We start from the raw sequence: 22,679 nt of genomic DNA on the forward strand, positions 1-22,679 counted from the left end.
ACGAGGCCCGATGGCCGTTATCTCAACACTCTCCAGCAGGGGCAGAGCTGAGGGATTGACTGAGAGTGGCGCCATTAATCTCTGCTGCCCTTCAAATCCCTGCAGGATGACCACATTTTAACACACACACACACACACGATAAATTACGTCGGCGTAAACATTTCCTACCGTTTTCCTGTCAAAGCTCAAAAATTATGGTTGATTGATTTGTTGGTGTGTGACTTTTTGGGATGTTGATGATGATCATGATCATAACGATGATGATGGTTTGGTTCATACCACAGATGTGGGACGAGTGGAGACATTTTTGTCCCACATGGACTCTCACTTGGACAATTTCCTGATTTCAATGACTTTGACTTTGCTAAGTTTACAAGCATTTACACCTCCTTCCTTTTTTCAGCCGAACCGAAGCTCATTTACCTTATATACACACACACACACACACACACACACACACACACACACAATCCTGCTTCAGATAAACTGTTTACTTTGTGAATGCAGTACTTTAGTCTCACTGTGGTTCATTACACCAAGATAAGTTAAGTACACTTTCCCACATCCTCAGCTGGTTCTGATTAGTCGGTTTGGGTTCACAGAGTGGCTGCAACACACACACACACACACACTCTCTTTCTCTCTCTCCCTCTCTCTGTCTCTGTCTCTCTCTCTCCCTCTCTCTCTCTCTGTGTCTCTGTCTCTCTCTCTCTCTCTCCCTCTCTCTCTCTCTCTCTCTCTCTCTCTGTGTCTCTATCTCTGTCGCTCTCTCTCTCTGGCTCTCGCTCTCCATTTTGCAAGTTTCAATATAAAACGCTGCTCTTCTTCCACTTTTCCTCCCCTGACAGCATCCGTCTATCTGTTGTCTCTTCGTCACATTGATTCCCTGTCACTGCCTCCATCCATTATTCCAACTCTTCTGTCAGTCAACCCCCCCCCCCCTTCTTCTTCTTCTTCTTCTCTCTCTCCGCACCGTTAGCCCTCAGTGTCTGTCTGTCTGTTTTTTAAAGAAAATTGTGTTTCTTCGCGACGGCCGCTGCTCTTTTGTCCCGACACTTGCCTCTGCCTTGTTTGTCATATCACCATGTCGCTTTACGCCACACACACACACACACACACACACACACACACACACACAGAAACCCACACCACAGGCGTATGTCTGTCCCGGGTCGTCTTGACAGCAATGATGTGTTGCCATATGCAAGGCAAAGCACATCCACGTCAGCAGAGCAGCGATCCCACACACACACACACACACACATACGCACACAGATGGCGTGCAGGTGTAAGCTGTGACAGATAACAGGCCATCACCTCCTCCAAGGCTGCAGCCAAAGATGGATTCCAGCAACAGAACTCCCTGTAGTCTCTTCTCTCTCTCCTTGTCACCGCCTGGATAAGTGTGTTGATTTGTGCCGGTCAGACTTTGTCCCAAATGTTTGAGAGAGAGAGAGAGAGAGAGAGAGAGAGACTGCAGGACCTGAGAGATTTGTTTCATTTCACAGCAAACAATCCAAGTGAAAATGAAATACTGTCGGATCTCTTTTTTTTCCACGGCATAATTTAAAGTGTAAATGTCATAATTCAGATTCATAACCGAAGAGAATACAGACGAGCACGAGAATGTGTTTGTGAAATTACTCATGCTTCTGAGGTAGTGACACAGAAACAGGATTGTACCAAGTGTGTGTGTGTATACAGTGTGTGTGTGTGTGTGGAAGAGAGGGGGTTGTGTGTGTGTGTGTGTGTTGAGAGGGGGGTTGTGTGTGTGTTGGTGCCTGCAGATTGTGTTCGGTCCAGCAGCCTCCCGGTCAGAGTGGAGCTGTCTCACCTCGTCAGCGTTAGACTCGCATGGCGCCCTGATCCGCACTGACAGTCCGCCACGGGAAATGATGGGACGTGAAGCTGCCCGCAGCACCCATGTGACCCTGGGTCCTGCGCTGGGTGGGCGGGTGGGCGTGTGTGTAGTGGGGTAGTCGGGAGGGTGGACAGCTAGGGAAAAACAGGAAAGCATCGAGCCGCCGTCGTCCCTTCACTCTTGCAGGAGCAGAAACCACGGGGCCTGTCTGTCCGTCTGGCACGGCACGAATAGGACACGAAACACCTTGGCACGCTGGCTACACACACCCTGACTACACACACACGCACACACACACACACACATCGGGCGCAGACCACGACTGCTGTGATATTTTATCCGGTTGAATGGCAGTGAAACGACTCTCAGCAGGCCTGGCACTAGACCTTTAGCACGCCGCCATTGTCTCTCACTCCACATGGCAAAGCCTCAGCTGCGTCATACACTGACACACACACACACACACACACACACGTCATTAGAGCTAAGCGTTCGAACAGTTTTTCCATGTAAGGCTCCTTAATATTTGCTCATTCTTTCGTTTTTGTGTTCATAAAGCCACAATTTTGTCAATCATCAAATATTTAGAGAACTTGTGATTCTGTTTCAGTGTGGCAGAAAATGTCAGAATGTGACTGGAAAGCGTTTCCTTTACATCATGAGTTGTTTCTCTCCCCCTGCTTTCCTCCATTCCGTCGCTCTGTGGGAATCAATAACTCTCATGTCAACGTCAACAAATATGACTTTAAGGCTGAATGTGCGATTTTTCGGGCTGTGTTTGCTTTGTTAATGTTGCTCCGAATGAAGGACTTTGCAGACAGACAGGTTCAGGTTCAGGTTTAGGTTCAGGTTCAGGATCACATCAGCAGATATGAATACTGGCTTTTTCCGTTATGGGCCCCTTTTATTTTGAAGAACAGGTTTTCCAGCAGTCGTCAGCCGTCCGTCCGTCCATCGCTCTTTCATTCCCCTCTCACCTTCAATATCCTCCCTCGTCTCTCGCTCCATCGCACGTCTCCGCCCCGAGTCGTCCCTCCCCTCTCCCCCGGGCGTCTCTCTTTCCGCCCTCTGTCTCTCTCTCTCTCGGTCTGCTTCGCTTCCATCGTTGTCGTGTTGTGTTAGTCTGCTTCCTTCCCGCGTCTTTGTGTCGTAGCTGTTTCCAGGGCTGAATATTGACACACTGATGCACACAGACCGGTCGGACATACTTCCACGTGTGTGGCTGATCCTCAAACAAAGCGAGTCGACCTTGTCTGAGTATGAGGACGTCCAACCGGCCACATCACATTTATTTAATATGCTGGAGCTCTTTCTGCTTTGAACTCCGCAGCCTTATCTGCAGCTGCACAATAACAATGACTCGTCCTCTCTCTCTTTATCCGAGTCCACAAACAGACCAAACGCTGCCTGATTCATCAAAGCCGGAGAAACACAAACTCTCAAGGTGAGTAAGTATCTGATGAGAGTGCATTACGGGGGAAGAAGGAGGCTGTTTGTTTTCATTTTAATCCAAATGAAAATGAAAATGATTGTATAATACACTTGCCTAAGACAAAACTAAGCATTCATCGGGAGAAACCATTTTAAATATACTTGCATGGACCCAATTTCATCTACTGATAAGCAATCATGAGATAAATATGCCTGATATATTTCAGAAAATCTCTCTAGTTTCTTCAAAATTCAACCTTTTTTGAGTTCCTGGTAACAAACAAACAAATAAACAAAGCAGCCTGCAGCCTCTGATTATGAATAAGAGATAGATTTGAAAATTTTTAATCACATTTTGGTCTTGTGTCAATGTTTGTGTTTCACCTTGGCTCCTTTCCTCCTTTACGTCAGCCGTCCCGCCTTATTTCCATATTTTCCAAATTCCGACTCTGAAGGAGCAAAATTAAGGCGTTTCTGCTTGAACTCGGAAATATTTCAGAACCATAATGTCTCATTTGTTCTTCTAATTCACTCTAAATTCGCTGACGACACAGTGAAAGGATTTTGTTTAAACGTAGGAACTCCTGTAATTATAGTTTGGAGTACCAGAGGCAGTAATTATGGAATATAAAAGTACAATCGGCCGTTATTCGTTCCTGCTGCAGCACTGGTCGTAAGAGTTTGTGTCACGCAGGAGCAGACTAATGTAATCAAACTACAGGAATTGGTTATGTAAACAACTAACCACAGTTGTGTGCAGGCTTATCCTCTGGGGAATTTGAATTGAGATTTCTATCTGAGGAGTGTTTAATAACCTGAAGCGGTTATGTTAATTACAACCCGCAACACTCAAGAATTAGCTGATGTGAAAGCTGATGTTTGTCCTGAGGGTGCAGCTGGAGGAAAAGCCTCGGGATCAGAACAAATCACAGGGGTTTAGCCTCTGGGGAAGATGAACGTAATCCAACAAACCATGCTCACGGCAATCTGGATGCTAGATTCTAGTACGCCTCGCATGCAAATTTGACCGTTTTGTCTTGAAGGAGTAACCAATGGGTGAAGGATCCATCCTCTGGGGATCATGAGTGAGTGAGCACAGAACATCTGCTCTCTATCTGCCCAGCGGATTTTGATATTTTGGGAAACGAGAGGAGAGATCTTGGTTTAAGAAAAATAGGATTCAGCCTCTGGGGAGCACAGCAGCAAACAACACTGTCATGGTTATGAATCTGGGAGACGAGTCAAGTGTGTGAAGGTGCTTCTGGAACTTTATTACAGAATTGATCAACCGACCTACAGTCCTACAGCACAGGTACATCAAAATTCTTGCACTTCCTGTTCTGTCCTGTCTATACATCTTTCCATATGAAGCAGATCCCATCTGCTTTTTTTCCCTCTCAGCCCCCACCTGATCTCCCTCACCTCCTCCTTCTCTTCCTCTTCTTCGTGTTCCTCCTCATCCTCCTTCATTTTCATCCTCCTCTTGTGAACCAAACCAAAGCGATGAAACACATTGATGATTTATTAATGTTAGGGAATTCATCTTTCTCTATTTTCCCCACAAGCCACTCACACAGCAGACACACGTACACACACACACTCACACACTCTCGCGATGTCTCTTCTTGTGTTTGTCTCTCTGTGAAACCGTATGTGACAGTGATGCTAAATGGGGCGTCCTCTCTCCCGTAGTGATGAGATGGAATGTGCAGGTAGCAGAGCTTACAAGTGCAAAACACACACACACCCCCACACATACACACACATACACACACACCCCCACACACACACAGATTCTTCCTCTCTCCTCTGCAGTGTCAGACTGAGACGACAGCGTTGTTTCCCTGCTCTGGGGTTAACTGGTATGATGGTAGTATTTGACGTCCTCTCCTCCTCTTCATCATTATTTGAAAGCAAACATGGCGTTGAGTGACAGCCGATGAGGACGACGTCCATCCTGAGACACCTGACCGTTTATAGACAAAAACACACCGGAAATCTTTGACAGTTCATTTTGCTCTCACTCTTTGCCCATCAGCATCTCTCTCTCTCTCTCTCTCTCTCTCTCTCTCTCTCTCTCTCTCTCTCTCTCTCTCTTTCTCTTTCTCTTTCTCTCTCTTTGTCTCATCTTTAAATTACCTGCCCTTCCCTCTGTCTCCCCTCTCACTCGACCCTCTCAGCGCCTCGCCAACCTCCTGTCAGTCTCTCTGTCACTTAGTTAGTTCTTTTACTTTCTTCCCCCCGTCAGTCAGCCAGTCAGGTGCCCGGGCCGTTATGCTCTGGTAACGCTCCATCTCCACGCTCGCCCATTCATTTGTTTGTTTGGCATAGAGAGAGAGAGCGAGAGAGAGAGAGAGGGACAGACAGAGAGAGACAGAGAGAGAGAGTGAGTTGTCGGAAGATGCAGTGAGACAAACGAAGGGTTTAGCGAGACGAGAGAGAGAGGATAAAATATGGCGACGAATCAGGCAAATTGACAGGAGAGAGGAGGACAGAGAGAGAGAGAGAGAGAGAGAGAAGGCCTGGGTTTCAGACTTTCAGGGTTTAGAGAGAGTGAAGGGGAGAGAGAGGGAGAGCTTCTTTACTATCTTTTTATCTACCCTGTCAGTCAGTACTGTAAGTGTTTGCACAAGTTTTGTAATGATTGAGTGGCAAAGGTGAAGGCATCTTACGTACCTGGGAGGGGCAGGAAGGGTGACCTGCGTCTAACTATGCAATTGGCACTGCTTCACGCATCAGTAGTCATTAACCCAGAGGAGTGGCGGGCGGTGTGTGTCGTGTGTTGTTTAGCTAATCGCACCACCCCGACGCACGCACACACACACACACACACTGAAACCGCTGTGTCATTCTCACCGCATATTGGAGAGTGAAAAGGTGGTCCCTCACGACTCTGTCACGCCTCGCCGGGTATTGATCGGGAGGCAGACGCAGTTCACGTGGAAACGCTACAGACGAGCTCGCTGGCTGTTTGCCGCCATCAGCTAATGGCAGGTTGTGTTCTGTGAGGAGGAGAATGTGGATCGGATCGTGGTCATCTTACGTTCACGCCCTTAAAACCATCCAAACGGACAAAATGCCTTCCTGTTACTTTTCGGCAACTCGCTCCCAAATGTAATCCTCCCACTCTCGGTGTTGATGTGTGTGTTTGTTCCCTTCATGCTGCATGAGCAAGTAGCGACTTTGTACTGTTTGGCGAGGCGCAGAACTACAGACAAGAAGGTGGAGAGGAGAGACGGCTTAATTTCGGTCGTCTTGATTGTGGGGGTTTGACCTTCTACTCTCCCCGGGGTCCCTCACTCATCACCATAGCTACTCGGGGCTCTCGGCAACCCAGTACACGCTGTTGATATTTCACCGCCGTTGACTGCGGGAGGGATCCTCCTCTCTCGGCTCGAGAGGAGAAACAACGGTGTCAGATTCTATTTGCTTTGCCCCGGCTGCCGCTTTCCCACAATATGACAGCTGAGCGAAATGAGCAACGTGTTCGGTTTGAGTGTGCGACTTGACTGGTCTGTTTGTTCGGAGTTTGGCGTGTTACATTACATCACCGCGTGCCGTCACCTGGCTGAATGGCGTGGATGATACGACACCGTCTGTTCCGTCTGCTCTGCAATTAGTTCCCATCTTACCAAGTCTGTCTATATGACATCGAGTTTCAGCGGCTTGTTCTCTACTCTGGAACGAGTAAAGGAGGTGATGTAATCAAGCCAGGAGGCCGGGTCGAGTAAGAGTTGATGAGATTTTGAGGCAGATGCAGATAATTTTTCCCTAGGACACCAATCTTAATGGAACATTACATTACATTACATTACATTACATTACGGTCATTTAGCAGACGCTTTTATCCAAAGCGACTTACAATAAGTGTGTTCAACAAAGGTAGATAAAAGAACTTCAGGTCACAAGAAATCGTAAGCGCATTTCCTTCCTAAACCAACAGCTAAGAGCATAACTAGAGCTAGAGTAGAAGTGCAATAAGTTAGGTACTATGATGAATGAGAAAATGTGTAGCTAAACTGATACAGATTTAGCATTCAGTAATATTCCTGATTTAACCTCCTGAGACCCTGTGTCCTCATATGGGGACATTACAGTTGTCCTTCCTTACACCTTATACATCTTTGTGCTTAACTTAACCTGTTGTCCTCAAGTCTAGGCATTTTTTCGCTGCCCCCTAGTGTTCATATGTCGCACACGTATGATCACACTCTTCACTTGTTTTTGTTTTATACTCATTGGGTCCCACTAATCCCAAATAGCAAGGAGAAATAAAAAATGCATACAAAATAGATAAGCTTTAAAGGTCTTAAACGGCCGATAAAACTCACAATTAAGAAACAGTCGATTAGATTTTTAAGTATTTAATTTCCCATTGCTATCAATATCTATACTCTCAGTCTAGTCGCCACAGCTGTCTAATGTGACCGTGGCTGACGCGTCCATGGCTGCTGACCGTGCGTCCATTACCATATAGAGCAAATAGGCTAGAACAAATCCTGCTGGCTGAGGCGGGCTGATGCAGGGCTGGGAGCCATTCCCGTGTCTCTAATTAGCCCTGACGCCGGCGTGCCAGCCAGCCAGCCCACGGTTGGCACGAGGCAGCAGGACTGCCCAGCTGCCCCCGTGTCCTCCCCTTTGCCCCGGGGGGGAAGTTCCTGGGGCCGCTGCTGCCCCGGATGCAAAGAAGGGAAATACACAGCTCACACACACACACTACATACGCTCAGTCAGAGGCGATGTATTTAGTAGTTAGAAGCAGATCTCCATCTGTGAGCTGATCTGCTCCTCGACTCACCCTGTTCCACTTTGACACTTCAAATGTGACGCTGCAGAACGGAACTCTAAATATGCCACAAAAAGTCACTTATAAACAGCGACGTGAGCAGAGAGTCGAGCGCAACGACTCCAAATCTGCTCCGTTTGGAGTCCACTGTTTCTGCTTTGATTGTGGTTGTCGGTGGGAACCAAACGAGAAGAGTTTCTAAGGCCTTCCTCACCATATCTTCCCGAATGCGACAGAGCGGAGGGGAGGGAAAGAGCAACAAGAGGAGCAGGGAGAGAAGAAAGCCACGACGATTATATGGATACGCAGCTTGAGGAGTCGAGGATTGTGAGCAGGAAGCGGAAGAAAGGAGGAAAGAAGGGGAAGTGAAGTGAGAGCGGGGAGAGAAGCAGAGAGGGAGCAATTTAATGCTGTAATTAAGTTCCTGATAGCACCCTGGGAGATGTGCTTTGGCGTCGCTCCAGGACAGCTAAGCTTCGCGGCAATTGAAGCTCTTCGACCCATAATCTATGCTTTTGCTCACACACACAGATACACACACACACAGACACACTGCCATTTCAACAAACAGGAATTCCAAACGAGCACGCTGTCTGTGCTGTCTGGCCAATTCCGAATCCCTGATAGCCTCCCAGAATATGTGGCAGCTTCACCAAAAAACACACACTGAAACGACAAAGACGGAACGACAGGAAGTGAGAAGATTGAGATAAGAGAAGCCACATCACTTTCAGCCCCTCTGCCGTTGCTCTACCCTCTCACACACCCTCGTGCCGTCACGTGTGCAGACAAATGAGGTCCTTATATGAAACCCGGCTCGTTTTTCTGTCCCCGGCCACTGCGTCTCACCGTCTCAGGCAGGAAACGCTAAAGTATTTTAAAAAGATGTCAAACTGAAAAAGAAGGAGCTCGATGCTGCTGAGAGAGAAATGTAATGTAATGTAAAGCTGAACGTGACGGGGAGGGAATAACAGGAAAGCAGGGGCTAATTTCCAACTCTGTGCCTTGCTGTCAGGTTAAAAGGTGCCTTTGGAATGTAGGAGGGACAGAGAGAGAGAGAGGGGGAGACAAGCGGGAGGGAGAGAGAGAGAAGAAGAGAGAGAGAGAGAGAAGGGGAGAGAGAGAGGGGTGGGAGGGAGAGAGAGAGAGAGAGAGAAGGGGGAGGGAGAGAGAGAAGGGGAGAGAGAGAGAGAGAGAGAGAGAGAAAGAGAGAGAAGGGGAGAGAGAGAGAGAGAGAGAGAGGGAGGAGGCACAGTCACTTCCAGTCGTCCCTCTCCTCCTTCAGGCTGAGCGGAGCAGCAGCAGCAGGATTTTGTGTTTCTGTTACTGAGGATTTAACGCGCGACACTCGGATGTGAGATTTTCCGGGGAATTGGTCGCCAAAGACGCGGAGAGGAAAAGGAAGAGGAAGGTACACTCCCGGGGAGAAAGAGTTGATATTACACACACACACACACACACACAGAAGCGGAGGGAGCGAAGTGTCGACCCTCTACCTCTCCTCCTCCTCCTCCCCCCGGGGAGCAGCTGCGTGGACTCCGTCTCCGTGTCCTCCACCTGTCCGCGGTGCATGTCCTCTTCTTCCGGGGGACACAAGCGCGTAACGCCTCCGCCGCTTTTACGCACCGAGCTGGAGAGGCGCGGGTACGGTGCCGGGCTCACCATGCTGATCGGTAAGAACGCACGCACACACACGCACACATACGCACACACACGCACGCCACACGCACTCACACACACACACACACACGACGCGATACTCCCGTTGTTCCCGGCGGTGATGTTGCTGCGCTCCCCGGTGAGACGTTGTGTATTTTTGGAGGAAAGGCATCAGAGGGAAGTGAGCGGCTGAATTATCGCCAAACACAAGAGGAAGAAGAAGAGGAAGAGCAGGAAAAAGTCGCTTTGAACGTCACAGAGGCAAAAGAGACGAAGAATGAATGTGTGTGTGTGTGTGTGTGTGTGCGTGTGTGTGTGTGTGTGTGTGTGTGAATGTTTACAGGATTCCTCCGCGTTTCTTCTCCTCGCGTTGAACAGTTTAAATCGAGTCAGTCGAGCTCCGTGTTCACACACCGATGACTTCATCTTCATCTCGAGTTATGCTGAACAACAAACAAACGGATCGATCGCTGTAAACCGAACGATGATTAGTTATTCTTTCATACTTATTTGACCTCTTTCTTTTCCTTTTCCTTTTCTTTGTCCTGTGATGTTTTATGTGTATTCCACATTGTTAGATCTGTAAACAATGTGACATTTGTCTACAACATATTTAACCTAAAGAAGATAAATAATAGTCCCCCTATTCAACAATTATGATCCAGTTCATATTGATTGAATTGAATTGTTTGAACCTGAAAGCTACGATCGATCCTCCTCTCATGGATGAAGTAAGTTAATCAAACTGATCCTTTTGTGGAGACAATCAATACATTCAATGGAAATGACTTGATCTCTCCCATTTTAACGATTTTAAAATGGAAGTTACCTGCTTTTAATTATAAGTGGGCTCAAACTTCATACAAACCTGAAATATAAATATATATAGATTATTTATATATGGAGTGAATTTGATGTCAGGAAACCTGTTAAATTAGGAATAAAGTGAACTTCTTTACTTATATTGCGCAATGAACGTCATCTCATTGCCAATTAAATCAGAAGATGAAGATGAAGATGACGCCTGCGTGGGCCAAGTTGAAGGATACGTGATGCACCAGCAGCTGTGGTGTTCAGGAGCTGAAACACCGATTTAGCTCCAGCATCCAACAGAAACGTCTGATGGCTTGGAATCAGCTGAACCAGAGTGTGTGAGCCCCTCAGAGAGAGAGAGAGAGTGTGTGTCTGTGTCTGTGTCTGTGTCTGTGTCTGTGTGTGTGTGTGTGTGTGTGTGTGTGTGTGTGTGTGTGTGTGTGTGTGTGTGTGTGTGTTTACAAAGTGAACAGATCATTTGCAAACATAGCAGGAATACACTCCAGTCCAGTAACTTGAGAGGAGTGCTTCTGCCTGGCACACACACACACGACTCCTGAGTGTGATAGATTTGGTTATTAGTGAGATTGTGAGGAGCTTTGAGATCTCGATGCTCTTAAAATGGCTTCAGCACATCATGGGCCAATGACTCATGCAAATGGATGCCACATTTGAATTTTTTCCAAATATTTACTTCTGGCATTTTCGTCGCCTCATGCTTCCCCCAGCGAGCGAGGGTGGACGTATGTAGGACGCCCCAAAATGCTCCTCTTGGCGTTGTCATATCTCTCTCTCTCTCTCTCTCTCTCTCTCTCTCCCTCCCCTCTCTCTCTTTCTCTCTCTCTCTCTCTCGTTCTCGCTCTCTCTCAAATTGGGGCCTTTGTCCTCTGCTGATTTCACCTTGGATACGGCGTCGCCTTAAAAGCTACTTAGCCGGGCAGAGGAGAGCTCTGACCGCCGCAACTTAGTCCGAGCTGACTGAGTGGCCGCCATTATTTCCCCATGACGACAATTTTATACCTTGTTATTGACTTTTAAGGGCTCCTCTGCCATTCAGTACAAGAGAGAGAGGGAGAGAGTGAGGGTGGGTGTTGTATGTGTGTGTGGCTGCTCGGTGACCTTGCTCACTCCACCCTTCCCTTGTCCACCCCTCCTTTGCCCCCCCCAGGCAGGGTGCAGGGCAGTGGGCCTGTGGGAGGCTTGATTATAGGCCCCGTCCCTGTGGGAGTGGGTGCCATTCTTCCCCCTTTCATGCCTCTTTATCTGCGGGATCAGAGGTGGGTGGGGGCGGGGATGCATGCGAGGACGGGGGGGGGGGGGGGTTAACCTCCGCTAAACTGCGCCCAGACTCCATCGCGGGGCTATTTACGCGAGTTTAGGGTTACAGTCTGCAGCCGCACCCTGCGAGCTGCGGAGGTTTGAAGTGGAGGAGGATCTTCTCTCCCTCTCAGCCGTACGGCAAACAGATGTTTTATAAAGATAGAACATTCCCACGGAGAGCAGAGTGCGCCGCCATTAACCTTGGGATGTGTGTTTGTGTGTGTGCGTGTGTGTGTGTGTTCGCTTGCCCTTGTGTCGGCTTTGGGAATATGCAGAGACAAGGAGAGGTTCCCAAGCTGCGGGGAGTGTGTTTGAAGTGGTGACGCAGGTGGAGGACGGTGTAAATCTGGACGGATAATGAAAAGGCAGCGCTGTTAGACAGAAGGCTTTGGTTCACTTCCCACCAAGCTCCACACCTGCACCGCCATCAAACCCTCAGCCAGTTAGACTAACAATCCCTGCACGGCCGCGCGCGCGCATGTGGGGGTGTGTGTGTGTGGGTGGATTTCTCTCAGAGGGTTTGGGTGTTTTTGGTTAAGGCAGCTGTGTGGTTTCTGTCTGGACTGAATGTCTCATTGTGAGAGATGACTGTGTGTGGGCACGTGTGTGTGTGTGTGTGTGTGTGTGTGTGTGTGTGTGTGTGTATGCATGCTGTGCAGGAGAGTACAGCGTGAGACATTATGATGGATGGATCTCCTGGGTCTCCTGTCTCTCTACTTGGCCAGAGCGATGAAGGTGGCGGCTCTCCAGCTCCTGCTCAACCTACCGCTACCTAAACACACACACACACACACACACACACACACACACACACACACACACACGTGCAGGGGCTGACAAATAAGCCAAATAAGGTCTATTTTAACTCAACAAACAGACCTCAGATGTCAAATTCATAACCAAAATGAGGTTTATTTCACATGAGCTCATTTCAGTAACGACTCCTGTCCGCTCTTCCTCAGCTTGTACTTAATGGTGTAATATATTGTTTGACGCACACAGCAGGACGCTCCTCATCCCACAGCTTTTTATGTGTTGTTCCGCTACAGTGGAGTTTATCGCAGCCTGTGGTGTTCGCCGAGTGTTCACGCGTGGCTCTGTTTCTCTTTAATGAGCCGCCTCTCCGGATCTTTTATCACTCCGTTACTCCTCTTCCTCCCGTACGCTCTTTCATCCTCGCCGCCGCTATTCCTGGAGTGGACTCGTTTCATCCTTCCCTGTCGAGATCAGACCAGGGAGTAACGGCACTTTAAAGGAGAGGGACTATTCTGGGATTCTGCGTATCCTTAAATCTCTCTGCGATGAAGAGGGGGTGAGCCGCAGTGTGAAGCGAGGGAGTCGCATCCCTGATGTCTCATTGCCGCCGCCGCCGCTCCACCGTCGGAGCCACAGTGAGGAGGGAATGTGTGGATTTCACCCCGTGTGATTGTTTTAAAGCCGGCAGTCTGGATTTTTACTGTTGATGTTTTATTCATTCAGTCATTTTCCTTTAAAGCCCCTTCAGGGTCACGGACTGGCTGGGATTTGACCCCAGAATGTATTGGTTCAAAAAGCAAGAAACACCCAGAATAAGTTTCCATTTATGCCAAATGGGGAAAATGTGCTTGATCTGAGGTGAAACTGGCAACATTGGCTACATTTAAAGGAATAAAACCCAATAAAATGAGTGTGAGTGTTACGGTCTTAGAGTGTGTTAGAATGGATTTTGACACGGCGAGTGTGTGTTGCATTTCAATGAGGCGTGGGCGGAGCGCTGTAATGATTAGACCTGTCTGCATGGATCTGCAGGCGTCTATCAGAGGGGTCAGAGGTCAGCCAGGAGCCGCGAGGTCGGCAGTCAATGAAGTAACTGGAGCGTTCCATTTCCCTCTGACCTCCGCCTCTGCCATAGATATTCATGAGATCTTTTTGGTGTGTGTGTGTGTGCGCTTATACCGCCACTGTATCGGCTTTGTAGTGGAACCTATTAATATGTCAGCATGCGGCCTGTGCAGGAAACGGCATGCGTCCTCTCTTGCTAGTGGCGTGTTTGCGTGCGCACCTCTCGCTTGCGCCTCGCTCAACCCCTCGCTCGCCCCCTCTGGCTCCCCTGTGGGTATAATGCCGGTGTGTGACTGACAGTCCAAGTCATTTCACCGAAGTGACAGCGTGGGTTTGATCGGCCCGCCTGCTGAAGTGATGGCTCGGGGATGCTATGAGCTGTAGGCATATGCGAGGCCCGGCGGGAGATCTGACAACATGAGAAATGCTCCCGTGATGCCCTCCACGCCAAAAAAACCTCACCACTTAGCCTCTCATTCCCTGGGCGCTAAGGCTAAAGATGGAGGCCTTGGAGGGGAAAACGGCAACACATCACATCTCAGGGTTGTGTGTGTGTGTGTGTGTAGGGGTGGGGGGGGCTGTGCGAGTGTGTGTGCACATGTGAAACCATCACTTTCGAGCAGGCAGGCGGTTTTCTCGTTAAGTGGGCTTCGTGTGCTCCACTTGAGGCCGTGACCTTGACTTACAGGGGCAAGAGCGAGTTAAAGACTTATAAGAGCAGACAGAGACAAAGATGAGAAAAAGCACAGATAATGAAAAGACACACACACACACTGAGAGAGAGAGAGAGAGTGTGTGAGAGATGTGGAAAGGGATTGAAACATATCAGGACTATAAGGGAAACCCACAGCATGGAGCGTCTCTCTCTCTCTCTCTCTCTCTCTGTCCCTTGTTTCTCCTCCGTTGTTCTTTAATCTGTTCCTCCCTCGCCACAACGGTCCCGTCTATTAAACGCGGCTGCTCTTGGAATGCAGGGTCACGGCTGAGAAAGCAACAAACGCCATCGATTTTACAGTCGACTCCGCCATCAGAACCCGGCGCCCGGACCACTGATCTGCAATCCCCAAGGGCCCCGCCGCATAATAGAGTGCAGCTAGTGTGTAAACGGCAGTAAGTGTAAACAGAAGACGCTGTGATCTGAACCCTAATGGTCGTCTGTGAGCTCCGGTTCTTTGTTCGCCCGGCGGGTTACTGACCTCCACCTGCGCCGCGCGGCCCGTTTCGCCAGCGTTTAACAGCCCGATGCTCGCGGGATTAATTACAGCGGGTATGGAATTACGGCGGCGGCCTCGTTCTTAATGCACTCGGGTAATAGAGCATTATATGAAGAATGTAAAGGTGAATGTGCAGCATGAGGTGTGAAAAGGTTTGAGTAATGCGTTTACCAATACATCAATACTGCAGAGTCTCCATTACTGTTTGCCTTTTTGCACAAATGCAAAAGTAGAACTTGGCTCCACAACTAAACACAGACAATATATGAATATACATAAATCAATCAACAAAACACATTCTATGCATTTAGAGCAGGCACAAACACACACACACACACGAATGCCATCACCAATATTTATACTAAGCAATTTTGGTGCAGGCATCCGACCCCCACCCCAAACACACACACACACACACGAGCATGCAAACATACTGACTGAGCTCAATTTATGATTTGCATAAATCAAATTAAAAACCACTTTTACAAATACATAAATTAGAAAGGGCATTTTTTTGTACACACACACACACGCACACACACACACATTTGAATGCCATCAGCACTCTGGCTGAATAACTTCATGGAAACGTGCATATTCAGAAATCAGTTCATAAAATCCAATTGGCAATGTAAATAAATAGTCCAGTTTTTAATAAACATATACATTGATAACAAACACGTGCAGGATTTAGAGGCAGTGTACTTGAACGCATCATTATGCAAATACAGCAGCCTGCTGATTACTTCAGCTGTTTCACTTCCCCGCGTTGTTATTTTGCACTACAAAAGTGGTCGTTTAGGTGTGTGTGTGTGTGTGTGTGTGTGTGTGTGAGTGTTGGCTTGCATTTCTAACTGTAACAGAAATTGGCTTCCTCCCTGCTTTAGTCGGTGCTGAGGCTTTGTGGAGAGCCTGACTAGGAATGATCAGCTCTAATGATTTTATGAGCGTCGACATGATTAATGTTGGCACAGCAGTACGTTTGTGAACAAATCTCTCTCTCTCTCTCTTTCTCACTCTCTCTCTCCCTATCTCTCTCTCTTTCTCTCTCTCTCCCTCTCTGTCTCTCTCTTTCTCACTCTCTCTCTCCCTCTCCCTCTCTTTCTCTCTCTCTCTGTCTCTCTCTTTTTCTCTCTCTCTCTCTCTCTCTCTGTCTCTCTCTTTCTCACTCTTTCTCTCTCTCTCTCTCTCTTTCTCACTCTCTCTTTCTCTCTCTCTCTCTCTCTTTCTCACTCTCTCTCTCTCTCTCTCTCTTTCTCACTCTCTCTCTCCCTATCTCTCTCTCTTTCTCTCTCCTCTCTCTCCCTCTCCCTCTCTCTTTCTCTCTCTCTTTCTCTCTCTCTTTCTCACTCTCTCCTACACGCCCCTCCCCCCTCCACCTCAGAGGGAATATCCAGTCTTGGTGTGTGCTGATTTCTGTGGCTCTAGCTGCCGCTCAGCACATTAGCGCGTGACAATGGTTCCCTTTGAAGTCGGTTATTCTAGTGCGGTTCACAGCTCAGCACAGAGGAGACGTGCCAGCTCGCTGTGCAGACGCGGCCCGGCTTATGAGCGAAGGGAGAGACAGGAGCATACACACACACTCACAAACACCCACACACACACACACAGTCAAATCACTGGAGTCTACACAATAGCTTTCACACCCACGTCTTCTAAACACACTTTACAGACGCACTTTCATCACAGGCACAAGCTACACACACAGACACCCACACACTAACACACACACACACTCCCCTTCTGTATTCACACGTCTGCCTCAAAGCACGACACGGCGCCAAAACCAGAGTCCTCACACATCAATTGACATATCCGTCCCGGCGATCACGCGTCCGTCCATCAGTGGGTCGTCTCGCACCGTGTTGTGGGTCCTCTGTCTGCAGGCTCGGTCCGAGGCTCGGCCTTCCCGGCTTATCTCCAAACGGCGACGCTTTCATTTGAGTAAATGCCTTCATCCCCGACTCCTCTGTGATAAGAAACGGCTTTCATCCGCCGCCGAGAGACCCCCCCACTAGTGTTTGTGTGTGCGTGTGTGTGTGTGTGTGTGTGTGTTGATTTTACAAATACGCTGCATTAAGTGACAGATTATTGTCTTGTGTGTGTGTTTCTTATCGTATATTAATACGACTTATTGAAATGTTTTTGTTCTTCTGCTTTCACATGAGACTTGCCGACGAGTGTGTGTGATGTGATTGTGCGGCACGACGCTGCACGGCGGCGCGCGTCACTGCGAGAGAGCCGACATCTCCTGCTGGTTATCATTCTAATGTGACATTTCTATGATTGCACATAATCACACAAGACTGTAGCAACCTTGCAGGTGCCTCTAATAGAGAGTGATTAAGTGGGACAAGCTAATCACTGCGGCTCCTCTGTGTGTGTGTGTGTGTGTGTGTGTGTGTGTGTGTGTGTGTGTGTGTGTGTGTGTGTGTGTGTGTTGTGAACATATGCGGGTGTGTGCGTTGGAGAAGAGCCTGTCGAATTGATTGGCGCTGCAGAGTGGATTTGTAGCGAAGCTCCGGAGAGATTAGATTTGTGTGTATTTGACTCAGTCTAAGCCGTCGCCAAACGCTGCACTCGTCTCCCCCCCCTTTCTCCATCGCAACGAGTGGATCGATCCGCCTTTCATGCTACAAATGTCACGGCAACGCTGAAGACTTTCATTTAACGTGACCGTGATAGAAAGCAGAAACGGTTTGCTGGATTGACCCTGGCACCTCTCCGCCTCTCCTCCTGCACCTCCTTTACTTCTCCTTCCTGTGACCTCTGGTGATCTCTGGATCGCAGCACTGTATCTGCTCTCACACACACACACACGTTGCGATGGCGTTCTGCTGCTCTGTGTCCTGTTTGAGAGCTCTGTTCTCGTGTCAGGAGGGTTTGCCGTGTTTCAGCCCCCGCGGCTTTCATCCCTGCAGCTCGTCTCCGTGGTTCCTTTGAGCAGCGAATCCCTTAGAGGACGCGGGAATCAAACCCTTGCCCACTTCGGCTTGTTGGCTTGAACCCCGACGGAGTCTTAGTGGCTTTGTGAGTGAAGCACATGCCGCTCTGCATCTGTTTAAAGCCAGACGCCACTTTGCAGGCATTTATCCAGCCGCTAACCAAAGCAGGGTGATTGAATTCATTTGCTTACTAATGAGGGACTGTGAGTCGCACACTTCCTCCTCTGCCGCCGCCGCCGCCGCCGTGCTTCCACCTGCTAAATTCATTTGCTCATTATCGCAATCAAAACCCGCCGTTGGTTCTCTATTACAATCAAACCCATTTTGTCACCTCATCAGGCTCCTTTGTGGCGTTTTCTTTTCAAACCCACTCTCACACACACACACACACACACACACACGGCAGATTCCACGATACAGCCCTGTAAAGTTTATCACGTGATCTGCTCGCTTAACTGAGCGAGAACAGTAAGAGAAGTTTCTACTAACTCTCCCTGTCTCTCTCTTTCTCTCACTCTCTCTCTCTCTCTCTCCCTTCTCTCTCTTTCTCTCATTCTCTCTCACTCTCTCTCTCCCCTCTCTCTCTTTCTTTTGCTCTCTTTCTCTCTCTCTATCAATCAACAGAATTGGTCAATTGCCGCCTGTTTGTTGCTCTCCAGTGTGTTATTGTGTGTGTAGCTCTGCTCTTATTCATGCCAGATTAAGCTTAAAATCCTCTTTGTCTCGGGAGACGGGGACAGACGGAGCGAGACAGGGTCAACCAGGTGTCCGTGTATGCTCAGGAGGGTTTACAACGTCGTCTTTAAAGCTCCGGCATGTAAGAGCTTCAGGTTACTGCCGAGTTGTGTCACCTGTGTTTATTATGTATGAGACGCTGAGGAAGAGGACAGACGGGGACGATGGACATCCACGCGCACACACACACGAGGACAGATGTAACCACTGGTGTGTTTCTTTTCCAAGCTCATGGCCACAACTCAATAAGGGCCTGAAACTGGAATCATACTGTTATTCACACACATTAGAGCCTGAATGAGGACAAACTGTCAAATGTAGCAAAATGTTCAAATGTGAGACAATGAACCTGTGAAAAGGACTATAAAGTGATAATCACTGTTCCTGAATCCAGCGGACAAACAGCTGATGTCAGCTGGTCGTACAGGATGTGTGTTTAATCTGAAGTTTGTTTGGCTGCTTTTTCGAGTGCCCGTCCCGCCTGAACGACCTCATCGTTTACGTCCTGTGCCTCGGCCCGGTGAGCAGCGAGCGCTCCGGTGTTTGGGAACCCTGGGATTCATCTGTCTTTGAGATCCACCAAGGTCTCTGTCCAAGAGGGCGAGGGAGAGAGAGAGAGAGAGAGAGAGAGAGAGGGAGTATGGAGACGCGGCCTTTTGTAGCTGTTGTCTCGCCTGTGTGGTTGGGACACGAGGGGACAGCTCACTCCATCATCCAGCCCCCCGTCCCCTCCGTCCCCCGTCCCCCGTCTCTGTCCCATGCATCATTCCGCAGCAGAGCGAGCGCACATGGTTGGTTTCTTTTGCGAGCATTCCCCTGTGCATGTTTGCGTGCGAGCAGATGTCCAAATCGATACGTGTGTGTAAACGCGCCGGCTCAGCCTGAGCGATCAGGTGTCACAGACGATTGTTCAGCCTGAGTGACCAGAACAAATTCCTCTGATTCACTTTGGCGTTAAACTAAACAACCCTGACTGGTTTACTCTCTTTCTCTCTCTCTCTGACTCTCTCTCTCTCTCTCCTCTCCCTCCTCCTCTTCCTCTCCTGCGTGTCTCATTCTCTCCTACTAATATTAAAGTTTTCCCTGCCGGGGTCCTCACACCCACCAGAGCTGAAACGAATTACCGCTCTGGGTTCACCGGTCCTCGCCGGAGATTAATGCTGATCGCGCGTGTGTGTGCGCGCGCGCTCGTGTGTGTGTGTGTGTGTGTTAGAGACGTACATGCATTTCCACCTTCGCTCCCCGGTGGGTTGCAGTGATCTGTGTTGCTGGTGTTTCTGCGGCAGTTATTAAAAGCCAAGGGTGAGGTTACAGTAAATGCCACTCAGCTGATGTGCAACTCAGGCCCCACACACACACACACACACACACACACACACACATACACCCACATGCCGACACATGGTAGCAGTAATAAAACACAATTTTCTATATTACCTTCCCGTTTCAGTCGCCTGTTTCTCTGCATAATCTCAATTTAAAACACGACAACCATGAAAAGCAACGCGACTCCCAAACCTCACCGAGCACCTGAGTGCGACAAACCTGGCTCTCCGCTCTCCCTTGGATCCCACTCAGACTCCCCCGCCCCTCTCCGGCCCCCCCGCTCCCTCGTCACCACTCCTCACAGACACCCCGGGCACTCATCACGGAGGTCACATCTGTCGCCCGCCGTAAACAGGAAATGAATAATTCACCAGTCGGCGCTGGGGTTGACTGCAACAGCTGACGGTCTCGTCGCCGCGACCGCCGCAGATTTATCCGTAGAAGGATTTTCGGGCGCTCTAATCCTCAGCTGGAATCGCGCACTAATGAGAATCGCTCTCCGGAGAGTGTGAGGAGCCACTCGGTAGCCAGACTGCGGCGTCCTTGACCTCCGCTGGTGATAAAGTTAGTTTGCAGTGGAAACTTCCGCCTTGTTTCGTTTCACTCGGGGACATCACTCTCACTTACAGTCGCAACACCTCCGCAGCGTTCTTGGCCTTTGGTATTTCATCCTCCCCCCTCCTCTTCCTCCTCCTCAGCCATGCTCCCCGAGGCGTCGGTCCTGCAGAGGTAGCCAACCTATAGCGGTTATATTTGAGGCAGCTAGATGCCAGTTGAGGCTGGCGGGTAGCTGGGTTGATTGCTTTTCACTCCTTATCGCCTCGGCAGCAGGTGTCTAAGACGTTCGGCCTACTGCGGCACTCGGAGGGGGGGGCAGTGGGGGGGCAGAGAGGGAGAGGATGCACAATTATAACAGGCCCTGGCCACTCGCTCACCCGTCGGCTCGCCCCGGGCACGCACGGACACCCACGTATTTGGAATTCGGCTCCTTCCCTCCTTCCCTCTGCACCTTCTTTTCCTTCTCTCTGAAACCCTCCTGGCCAACAGTAACTTAGGTATCCGGTTATGGCCTCGCTCCACCAAACACCTGTGCCGGCTCTGATAAGACTCCTTATCTGCTCGGCCTCACGTCTCCATCCTGCACCCGGAGCTTGATGGTTAGACCAGCAGGTTCTGAGCTGCCCGGGCGGTCACATCGTTTGTTTTCAGACACATTATCCTGACCGCTAGGAATTATTGAAGAGAGTTATGGATGGAGACCAGGAGGGTGTGGGGCCACTGCGGCAGAGCAGCGCCGTGTTTTGTGAACGTTTCTGTTCCGGGTGCCGATTCATCATTCGGCGAATTGGCCTTGAGCTTTTTTAATTTCTGCGCAAGGGTAGGAGGAGAATTCTGACATCTGCTGGAGGAACCACAGAGGAAGATGCAGGTGTTTCTCGTCCAACAGGCCCCAGCCGGCTTTGCCCAAAAGTGGGCTCGCCGCCGCTCCTATTTCCCGATTCCCAGCATGCACTGGTCGGAAGCCAGCTTTGGCAAATGATGGCGCTTCTCTCGCTCATTTTGTTGCGTTTGTTCCTGAGCCCGACCGCTCTCCTCCCTGCTGACAGGTGTTTACTCTCGGACGTGTAATATGATGTGGATCTGCTCTCCACTCGTGTGTTATTGAAGCTGTGTGTATGCATGCCAGTACGTACAGATATGGAGGTGTTTGCATTGTGTTTCCTGACATTGTCGCTGTTGTTTGTTCCCCCCTTTGTTTAGTCTCATATGCTGAACAGGATTGAAAGCCCGATGAGTCTAATGGATCCATAAGGCACAACACTGCCACCCGTAAATTACGTCTCACAGATGTGCTTCTGTAGATTAATCTCCCCGCTCACGAGCAATTACTCTGACGGAGACACAGAGGCACAGGGCTGATTTGAAACAATTACAGCCCAGGTTGAGCAAAATTAGCTCATTCATTTTCCGAGGCCGCTGTGATTGAGCGTGAGGGCACTTTGAAAAGATACCGACGCGTAATTGGTTTTCAACCCCAGTTTGTCTTTGGCGTGACCTTTTAACCTGCACGTGGACACTTCAGGGTTAAATCTGATTATTAGTTTAAGCGAGTTTTCACTCAATTGGGTCCAATCAGAGAGACGGCGGGTGGGCTAATCAGGTGTATAGAAAGGTTTGCGTTGCTGGAGTCGTCTCATCCACTTTATTGGACGTGAGCTCATTTGTGCATTAACACCGCGTTAACCTTCACAGCTGGAGGGATTTTATTGCCACAGTTGTTCCATTTCTGTTCAAACCGCCTCCCTCTTCGCAGCTCTGTGGGTTTAAAAAGGTAGAAAGCAAACACGTCTGGGCCCTACAGCGAGGACTTAAAGGAAACAGGAACACTTTGCCTTCTTCTAGCAAGGACTCGTTTCCATTAAGAGTTTTAATTGTCTGTAGACATTTGCCTGAGAGCAGAATTCAAATTAGATGCGGTAATAGAAAACTCTAAAACAAAGAAACCTGTAAAGAGCTGCGAGTTGGGGAAAGAGACATTCTGTGGAAAACAAATTCGTGCAGAATGAAGCAAGATGTGATGACAAAAGAATCTGCACCACCAGGCAATTTACCCGCCGCCCGCAAACGCTGCTGAGCTCCGGCTATTTTGCATAACAATGAAAGTAATAATACAGAAGTAATGTTGAATTCTCCCAGGGAGACTTCAGCCGCGGTAACATGTTGTTTATATTGATAAAGGAGACTCTGCTCTGCTGCAATCGCCAAG

At 49.1% G+C, this 22,679-nt stretch overlaps 1 protein-coding gene across 3 annotated transcripts in view; it reads left to right on the plus strand.

Moving 5' to 3' along the window:
• The window catches only part of znf385c (zinc finger protein 385C), a 60,500-nt gene that overhangs the window by 12,748 nt on the left and 25,073 nt on the right, over positions 1-22,679 (plus strand). The window contains exon 1 of one of the 3 annotated variants that reach the window (XM_076144393.1): positions 9,634-9,752. The exons of the other annotated variants lie outside the window; for them this stretch is intronic. Within the exon in view, the coding sequence (XP_076000508.1) occupies positions 9,650-9,752 (103 nt within the window). The 5' untranslated portion in view covers positions 9,634-9,649. Of the gene's footprint in view, positions 1-9,633; positions 9,753-22,679 lie in introns of those variants that run through there. 3 annotated transcript variants of the gene reach the window in all.

The sequence above is a fragment of the Genypterus blacodes genome, unplaced genomic scaffold (assembly GCF_046128005.1).
Source record: "Genypterus blacodes isolate CSIRO-AG114 ecotype Tasmania unplaced genomic scaffold, CSIRO-AGI_Gbla_v1 ptg000028l_1, whole genome shotgun sequence".
In the NCBI taxonomy this organism is placed as follows: domain Eukaryota; kingdom Metazoa; phylum Chordata; class Actinopteri; order Ophidiiformes; family Ophidiidae; genus Genypterus; species Genypterus blacodes.